Source organism: Perca fluviatilis, chromosome 11, assembly GCF_010015445.1.
Source record: "Perca fluviatilis chromosome 11, GENO_Pfluv_1.0, whole genome shotgun sequence".
Classification (NCBI taxonomy): Eukaryota; Metazoa; Chordata; class Actinopteri; order Perciformes; family Percidae; genus Perca; species Perca fluviatilis.
The window spans coordinates 33997670-34007640 of NC_053122.1; the positions used below are offsets into that span (position 1 = coordinate 33997670).

General features: G+C 42.6%; 1 protein-coding gene across 1 annotated transcript; it reads left to right on the top strand.

Moving 5' to 3' along the window:
• The first annotated feature begins 7225 nt into the window (after positions 1 to 7225).
• ptger4c (prostaglandin E receptor 4 (subtype EP4) c) lies at positions 7226 to 9582 on the top strand. The gene is made up of 2 exons (XM_039816302.1): positions 7226 to 8178; positions 8843 to 9582. Exons 1-2 carry the CDS (start codon positions 7318 to 7320, stop codon positions 9428 to 9430), a joined length of 1449 nt encoding a protein of 482 aa, XP_039672236.1. The 5' UTR covers positions 7226 to 7317; the 3' UTR covers positions 9431 to 9582.
• Positions 9583 to 9971: the final 389 nt, after the last annotated feature.

Genomic DNA, 9971 nt, shown 5'->3' on the forward strand with positions numbered 1-9971 from the left:
ACTCAAATAACTTAAATAACTCTTTGGCAATGGCTTGAATGTAACGGACATTTATTAATATCAAAAAGTTACCCACTAAAGCTTTAATACCAATAATGTTTTAGGGCCTTTAAGTGAGCTTGTGACCGAGAGGTTGTCAGTTCAATCCCCAGACAGGATAAAATCTGGGTGGGGAAAGTGAAAAGAGCAGTGCTTGTCCCTCCCTCATTACCACCACTGAGGTGCCCTTGAGCAAGGCCCTAAACCTAAACCACTCCACTGCTCAGTGGCCAGCAAGACAGACTGTGGTTGTACTGGGCAGCTTCCAGGTATACATGTGCTACTTAGTTAAGCTTCCCTGACAGGAAGCCTCTCTTTTGCAGGAACGCCCTGATCACATTCACACAGTTACACTATAAATTACTTGAATTGAACTGGGATTTTTTTGTATGTTTTTTTTTTTCGTGCCAATGGGACTCTGGGTCAACCTAATGGCAGTAACGGAAAAGGATTGGTGGAGGGGGTGGGGGGATCCTGTGTGACTGTAGTGGCTTGGATGGTGAGGACATTTTACCAGGCTGAGATATTTAAAGGTCCCATGGCATGAAAATGTCACTTAATGAGGTTTTTTAACATTAATATGCGTTCCCCCAGCCTGCCTATGGTCCCCCAGTGGCTAGAAATGGCGATAGGTGTAAACCGAGCCCTGGGTATCCTGCTCTGCCTTTGAGAAAATTAAAGCTCAGATGGGCCGATCTGGAATCTTCTCCTTATGAGGTCATAAGGGGAAAGGTTACCTCCCCTTTCTCTGCTTTGCCCGCCCAGAGAATTTGGCCCACCCATGAGAAAAAGAGAGACATCATGGTTTGCAAACAAGCAAAGTGGCAGTTGGTCAAGGCCTCACCCCCAACCTCCACCTTGCCCCCCCTCTCTCCTCCTAAACAGCATTTAAAGCTACAGACACAGAAATGGCACATCCTAAGGAAAGCTCATCGTGGGACTGGCTCTAGTGGCTGTAATTCTGCACCAAGGCTAAAATACAAAAAAAAAATAAAAATAAATAAAACCCCACACATATAAAAAAAAAAAAAACACCAAATAAAAAAAAAAAAAAAAAATACCCAGTCGAATTTCGAAAAAAAAAATGGCCAAACACTAAGGCCTATATAAAGAGACTTCAGATACAGTATTAGGGGACCACTAAGGCCTATATAAAAGAGACTTCAGATACAGTATTAGGGGACCACTAAGGTCTATATAAAAGAGACTTCAGATACAGTATTAGGGGACCACTAAGGCCTATATAAAAGAGAATTCAGATACAGTATTAGGGGACCACTAAGGTCTATATAAAAGAGACTTCAGATACAGTATTAGAGGACCACTATGGCCTATATAAAAGAGACTTCAGATACAGTATTAGGGGACCACTAAGGCTTATATAAAAGAGACTTCAGATACAGTATTAGGGGACCACTAAGGCCTATATAAAAGAGACTTCAGAGACAGTATTAGGGGACCACTAAGGTCTATATAAAAGCATCCAAAACGCAGCATGTCATGGGATCTTTAAAGTGAGTATGGATTCAACTCACTTTCACTATCTCAGCCTGAAAAATGTATATAGGCCTATCGCAAACGCCAATTGTCTACATTGAGTACTTTTGATCATTTAAAAGTAGTAATACTGATATACTTACACTTACAGTTTTTTTTTCGATTGCTTAAGCACTATTTTGAAAACAGCGACCGGTTTTTCAGAACACTACACACAATTAGCACAACCACACACCCAATCAGCAGAAGACCTCAGACCCTGAGGGAAAATGAAACTATACACTAATTCATAAAAAACATATTTTGTTACTTAATTCAGTTTGAACCAGTGACACACTGCTGTTGCTAACCTAAAACACGTTTAGCAATTCTACTTCTTAGTGATTAGAATACTGTAAATGAAGTACACAGAGAAAGTGCAAATATACAAACCATGTGCACTACTATAAGCACAATGTCAGCCTCACACTTTTTGCAAAAAAATACACACAATAATTTGCAAAACACTAAACACACTTGTATACATTAGACACAGAAGTATATCATGATGTCACTTCCTTGCAATTCCAAAGCACTGACTGTCACATTACCACCAGCCGACCTGTGAAACACAGCCATCAGGTACGTAAACACATGATTGCTTAATAGACACACCAAACAGGTTTAGGCACTATAAAAATGCAGCAGGTAAGTCTAGTAGACAAGACCAATGCTGCAGACTAAGGAAAATATAATGTATTTCTCGCCATGTACCCAAATCAGTCAACATGGAGAAACACAACAAAACATATCTCAGTTTTCATGCTACTACAGTAGTGTGCATAACACTGTTAGCTCTAACAACAGACAGACATAAAATACAGGAAATACTAGACTTACCTGCTGCATTTGTAGTGCTTAAACCTGATTGGTGCGACTACAATTAAGCAATCATGTGTTTGCGTACCTGATGGCTGTGTTTCACAGGTTGGCTCACAGGTGTGGTAATGTGACAGTCAGTGCTTTGGAATTGCAAGGAAGTGACATCATGATACACTTCTGTGTCTAATGTATACAAGTGTGTTTAGTTTTTTGCAAATCACTGTATGTATTGTTTTTTTTTGCAAAAAGTGTGAGGCTGACATTGCGCTTATAGTGGTGCACATCTGGGCCAATGTTTTGCTCCTTGAGTGTAAGATTTTGATAATTGTGTAATACTTTTGATTTCAGTGTGTAAGCAATCGGCAAAAACTGTAAGTAAGATGTGGACATTACCACTGTCCATCACTTACAGCTGCAGACACCTATCTTAACCAAAAACACAGCAGAACTGCAACTTGCCAACGTGTTTCAGTTCAGTGACTCCTTTCTTCTAAACATAAGAGAGGACAAAACGATGCTATCAAGCCACCTGGAGCCATTTTCAGAGCAAATATGAGTATTTTACATTTCATTTCATTTCCAAATCATTTCAATTCAGCGCCGGTCTGAGGCTGTCAGAGAGGACCCGTTTAAAAAAAGAAAATGCACCGTAGGAGCCCTATTGTGCAGTGCCATTTCAGCTGAGAATTACTCAATTATTATTTGTGATTACTCACAAAACTATAATATAGTCTATGAGCCGTAAGGGCTATTTATAATGCATGATTTATTAAATGAACGCCAAAGGAAATGAAAAAGAGATAGCATCATTAGACCCATAAAAGTTAATTAGAAATTCAAATGAATTTAAAACCTCTCTTCCCAAACACAAGCTTCCCTTTTCACACCTGTTGAAGACTTTTCCACATTAAACCGACCTTCGCAAATTCAGCAGTCATTCACACTTTTGTGGAAGCTTACGCACGACTCCAGGTGCAGAAATAATGCTGCTGGAGCTGAGATTCATTGGTGAAAAACTCAAAACACTTCAAATGGTTGAAAGACAGCATGCTCTACTGACACCTTTGTAGTGTCACTGAAACTGTGAAAAGGATGCACGCATGTGTCAATTATACCTCACAGTCCAAACCAGTCCAAACCAGTCCAAACCAGTCTACAGATGAAGGTGAGGGGCGACAGCCATACATGTACTTAATAAGTAACATTGACAGTTTATCCCGATGAGTCCTCTTCTGCAAAAGAGGCACGTGGAGCTTTCCGGTCAATGTGATTGATGGAGTTCGTCCCGTGCAAGGGCGTAGCATGCATGGGGTATGCGGGGGGACATGTCCAGGGCTTTAATTTGACAATTTAAAGTTACTAGCGAATTTGAGCGGTGATGTATGAAGCGTCTGTTTGAATCTTCTCATTGACTTTACTTTGTTTTAAGTGGTGGCCACACAGAATTTTCACACATTCCGTGCCACCACCACGTAATGCGGTGATAACAGTTCGTGATCATTTCACAGAATTCTGTGAGACCAGGCTGGTCTTTGACTTGGAAACGTAATCTTTATCTTTAGCACTAATCCTACATTTCCCAGGAACACCAAGTGGTGCGTGGTATCGATTACGAGCTACGCTAAAACAGATAAGATGAACGGAATGGAGCCAAACAAATCAGAGGAGTTGAAATCAAAGTAAAGTTAGTTAGGGGGAAAAAAACGTGGCTAGGGGAAAATCTGATTGGCTGGTAATTTTTAAAATCTACCAGCCATGTTGGCTGGTGATCAAAAAAGTTCATTTAAAGCCCTGGCTATGTCCCTGCACTTTACGTGTCGGTGCCCGCTGTCATTGATGTGAACGCACCAAAAGTAGGCGACGTTACTCAGGTTGTGTCAGTTGATTGATCGACTCATATAGATATAGGCAATAGTAAAATAATATATGATGAAAAATACACTCACCTTAAAGATTATTAGGAACACCTGTAAGATTTCTCGTTAATGCAATTATCTAATCAACCAATCACATAGCAGCTGCTTCAATGCATTTAGGGGTATGGTCCAGGTCTAGACATCTCCTGAACTCCAAACTGAATGTCAGAATGGGAAAGAAAGGTGATCTAAGCAACTTTGAGCGTGGCATGGTTGTTGGTGCCAGACGGGCTGGTCTGAGTATTTCCCAATCTGCTCAGTTACTGGGATTTTCACGCACAACCATTTCTAGGGTTTACAAAGAATGGTCTGAAAAAGAAAGAACATCCAGTATGCTGCAGTCCTGGGGGGCGAAAATGCCTTGTTGATGTTAGAGGTCAGAGGAGAATGGGCCGACTGATTCCAGCTGATAGAAGATCAACTTTGACTCAAATAACCACTCGTTACAACCGAGGTATGCAGCAAAGCATTTGTGAAGCCACAACACGCACAACCTTGAGGCGGATGGGCTACACCAGCAGAAGACCCCACCGGGTACCACTCATCTCCACTAAAAATAGGAAAATGAGGCTACAGTTTGCACGAGCTCACCAAAATTGGACAGTTGAAGACTGGAAAAATTTTGCCTGGTCTGATGAGTCTCGATTTCTGTTGAGATATTCAGATGGTAGAGTCAGAATTTGGCGTAAACAGAATGATAACATGGATCTGTCTTGCCTTGTTACCACTGGGCAGGCTGCTGGTGGTGGTGTAATGGTGTGGGGCATGTTTTCTTGGCACACTTTAGGCCCCTTAGTACCAATTGGGCATCGTTTAAATGCCACAGCCTACCTGAGCATTGTTTCTGACCATGTCCATCCTTTTATGACCACCATGGACCCACCCTCTGATGGCTACTTCCAGCAGGATAATGCACCATGTCACAAAGCTCGAATCATTTCAAATTGTATTCTTGAACATGACCATGAGTTCATTGTACTAAAATGGCCCCCACAGTCACCAGATCTTAACCCAATAGAACATCTTTGGGATGTGGTGGAACGGGAGCTTCGTACCCTGGATGTGCATCCCACAAATCTCCATCAACTGCAAGATGCTATCCTCTCAACATGGGCCAACATTTCTAAAGAATGCTTCCAGCACCTTGTTGAATCAATGACACAAAGAATTAAGGCAGTTCTGAAGGCGATAGGGGGTCAAACACGGTATTTGTACAGTGTTCCTAATAATCCTTTAAGTGAGTGTATATAGAGAGAAAATTATAAGGAGGAAAAATCATTTAAATATGCAATAATTAAGATCAGCGTATATGATGGAATAGTGACATTAGAATGTGCCAGAGGCAACCAAATTTGGGCTATTATGGGCAAAAATGTCTCAGGGATGGCATGCCCCCGGACTCCCTTACACTAAAGCAGTGAAACCGTATGGAACGGTTTATGGAAATGTCAGTGTTTCCATAAAACATGAATGAAATGTAGGCTACTCGGAATCGGCGATTAGGAGAGACAAATGGGAGAGGATCTTTCAATAAAAATCATCCTCTTGAACAATCATCCCCCCCACTCCCCCAGTGAAGCCTTTTCAAGTCAAGTCAAGTCAAGTGGTTTATATTGTTATTTCAACCACATACACTGTATATAGTGAGATGAAACAACGTTTCACCATGGATCAAGTGGTGTTACACATTTAAAAATAAATAAAAACGACATTTGAGACAGGCTACATTTAGTGCACACACATTATAGATTATACATGAAGTGCAATTACTACTTAAAGTAGAGCATTTAAGACATACAAGGGACAGGACAGACAACAGCCAACAAAAGACAGGGCATAAGTAGACTTGTAACAGAGCACTGGTCGTTATAAGTTAGGTTCACAGTGAGGTGAAGGTAGAATATATAGAATTTAGCAGCAGAAGAAAAAAAGAGATCGCTGCATTGTGCATTGTGGGCTCTTAGTTTCATCCTGTGTGCTCTGTTTTGTTTTGACATCAGATACAAACGGGATTATGTATTTGTTGGTGCATTGGGAACATTTGGATTCTTTTATGGATCCATTTATGGATTCTTACTGGCATGGATGAAGTATTTGGTGAATTAAATGGACAAAGTCATGCGTCTTTGAAACAATAGTCTGTGTTTTGTACCATCGATTGTAACTTAATCAGACACACTGCAATCAGTAAAGGGTTACGTGTCGAGTGTGTGGCTTCAAACAGCAGCGTGAGAACCGTCTCTGTTCCTGGTGTTGTGTTAAAGGCGCTGACCTTGGTGCTGAATTTTGGGAATTATGACATCGTGATCCCTTAACTTGTATTTCTGGACTATATTACACAGACTAGATTTAGTTTTCTAAAGAAACCCGTCCAGCCTTATTGAGCCACAGGTAGGCCTAGTTATAATCCTGCATTCTCACAATAATGAGCATATTGCATAATCCAGAAAAGATCTTGTAGTTTTTATTATGGAAGTTAAATGTGGAGCAAAGATAAAGCAAATCTTTGAAAAAAACATATTTGCCATTTTTTTTACAAAAGCAGGTTTTTAAGTTGTTCGTGCTACATGATATCAGATGTTGGCTCCTGGGTTTAGTGAGCTGCTTGCATTTTACCTCTGAGGCTGATAAATGACAAGCATTACAAGTAATGAATATTGATTCTTCGGCTGTAGAAACGTGTTCCTGGGAAACCTGGCTCGCTGCGCTCACAGCCCGCACGTCACTCCCCTTACATCAGCACACAGCTTAAATACCCGTAGCACCGAGCGGTGTAAACACGACCGGGCAGGCACACCTTCATACGGGCGCATCAGGAAACACTGCTGGAAACTAAACCCAAGAAGCACTTCGATGTGATGCACTTTATGCTCTGTCCGAAACAGCAGCTTACATGATGTAATTTTACAGAATGCCTAGCAGCACTCTATATTTCCAGAGCAAGTTTTCTGAATAACGCAGAAAGTTCTTGCACTTCAACTCTTGTGCATCGTTGGTTATAATAATGCTCAACGGCACTCTTGCGTTTGGAGAACTGGACACGAATGTTTCTGAGCCGCTGCCGCCTCTCTCTCTCAGCCACAACCAAAGTGCGTTCCCTGCGCTCCGGCTGGAGTCCAAGTCTCTGGTCATTTCAGCCACCATGTTCGCCGTGGGAGTCTTGGGGAACCTCATCGCCATAGTTGTGCTGTGCATCTCCAAAAAGGAGCAGAAGGAAACCACTTTCTACACCCTGGTGTGCGGGATGGCCATCACGGATCTGTTGGGAACATGCTTCACCAGCCCGGTGGTGATCGCCACATATGTGGCTAACCGCTGGCCAGGAGGCGTGCTGCTCTGCCACTTCTTCTCCTTCTCCATGCTCTTCTTCGGCTCGGCCGGCATGTCCATCCTGTGCGCCATGGCTGTGGAACGATACTTGGCCATAAACCACGCTTATTTCTACTCCCAGCACATAGACCGGACAATGGCGCGCTTTGCGCTCCTGGTCACCTACCTGGCTAACATTGTACTGTGCATAATGCCCAGTTTTGGCTTCGGGCAGCACGTCAGGCACTTTCCCGGGACTTGGTGCTTTCTGGACTGGAGGGCGATGGATCCACTGGGAGCCTGCTACTCCTTCCTGTACGGCGGCGTGATGCTGCTCCTGATCGCAGTGACCGTTCTGTGTAATTTGGCGGTGTGCAGGTCGCTGGTGGGGATGAACCAGAGGACCGGGATAGTCAGGACGGAGTTGTGTGAGCAGGGAGGATCGCGTCGCCGCTTCCCACGGCTGCCGCTGGTCACCTCCGCGGCGGAGATGCAAATGTTTTGGCTTCTGATCTTCATGACCATCGTTTTCCTGGTCTGCTCCATCCCTTTAGTGGTAAGGATGACAGCTTTATTTCAATATTTTTTTTTTTCATTTATGCTGTCTATTCCAGAGATCTTCAACAAGGGGCCCGGGACCCATAGGGTGTCCCCAGAGTTGCCAAATGGTTGTTCGAAAGTTTAAAAAATAGAAGAAAAATAAATAAAATATATGTCTGAACACTTACATAGGTAAGGTAGCCATCCACAGATACAGTTAAGCTTAAGGATTCACTGTGCCACATTTTAACATTAAAACATGATATAATGTATAACTATAGGAATAGATCAACAATTATTATTTGAATAGCTTAGTATTGTATGCGTGTATATATATATATATATATATATATATATATATAACGTAAGTGGTCCTTGCTCCATCTGTTTTTCAGCTGGGAGGACCTTGGCCTAAAAAACCATGAAGACCCCTGGTCTATTGTTTAGCAACATTTGCGCATGGTGCATGCCAAGTACATGTAGTTCTTATGTTGATTTTATGTTGATCTTAGGTTGTTTTTAGAATGTTTTTTTCTGTTACATGTTTGTGTTGTGAGGCAACAGATTGTAGCACTATGTCTAAGACAAATGTCCCCTTGGGGAAAGTGTATTCTATTCTATATTGTATTGTATTCTATTCTTATCTTAGACATTCTCTGACCTTGTTTTTTATCTGAAAGGTGCGAATATTCGTGAACCAGATATACGACCCTGCGTATGTCTCTGCTGGGGGGAGACCTGACTACCGGAGCGACATGTTGGCGATCCGCTTCGCCTCATTCAACCCCATCTTAGACCCCTGGGTGTATATCCTGTGCCGGAAGAACCTGTTGTTGAAGGGCTGCGAGAAGCTGAAGAGGACCGTGGTCCAAGTTAAGGACAGTCGTAGTGACAACATCGGCTGGGTAGGAGGTCAACACTCGCCTCCGTCTCTAAACAGCAACGCCACCAGTTACGCGTCATTACGCACAGCCAGCTACAGGAACGACGTGGAACACCAGGTGTCCAACAATAACACGTCGTTCACAGACTTCGCAATGAGGCAGGGGTGGGAGTACGACACCGCCCAGGTCAACTTCCACCCGTTCAGCGTCGAGTCGACCGCGACTCACGGCCGTGAAGAAGAACTAGCAGCCGGCTGCAGAAAGGAGGGGGCGGCTCCAGGACGCCGCGCGACGCAGCTCCTCACTGCGCACTATAGAAAAGTGGACATTGTCACCTGCACCTTCAGCACACCAAGTTCATGTCAGTCAGCGAAATGCCTTTGATGGACATTTGTCAAATGCCAGCATCAGTTTAGAAATGTTTCAAAGTCGGGCAGCTGCTTCATCTGCACAGCACAGTGGTAAAATCTGCCAGTGATAAACTCCAACCTATGAGATCACTTTTGATGGTTCTGAAGCACCAAAGAGCCATAACTAGGGAAACAAATAAGGAAAACAAAAATTCAAGTTTCAGAATTCCCCCCCCCCAAAAAAAGAAATATATATATATATATATATATATATATATATATATCTTCAGGTTGCTCAAATTTAATTGGTCAAATTCAGATCCAAAAATTCAAGTTGAAATAATTCACAAAGCAACATCTGGGCTACCCAAAACAGGATAGGAAATCCAGCCGGAATGCAATAAAACCGAATTCCGGCCTATCAGAGCACGGTCTGTCAGTCATGTGATGCAAGAAAGCTGCTCAAAGATTAAAACTCAAAGATGACTGCCAGGAAAAAACGGCAGGGTCTGGTGATTTGTCAATTTTGTTGTTTATGAACAAACAAACATAGGGTTGGAATTATTTCAACTTGA

Coding starts and splice junctions, on each gene's coding strand:
- ptger4c (XM_039816302.1), top strand. CDS start 7,318: ATGCTCAACGGCACTCTTGCGTTTGGAGAACTGGACACGAATGTTTCT. Junction 8,179..8,842: donor TCTGCTCCATCCCTTTAGTG/GTAAGGATGACA, acceptor TTTATCTGAAAG/GTGCGAATATTCGTGAACCA.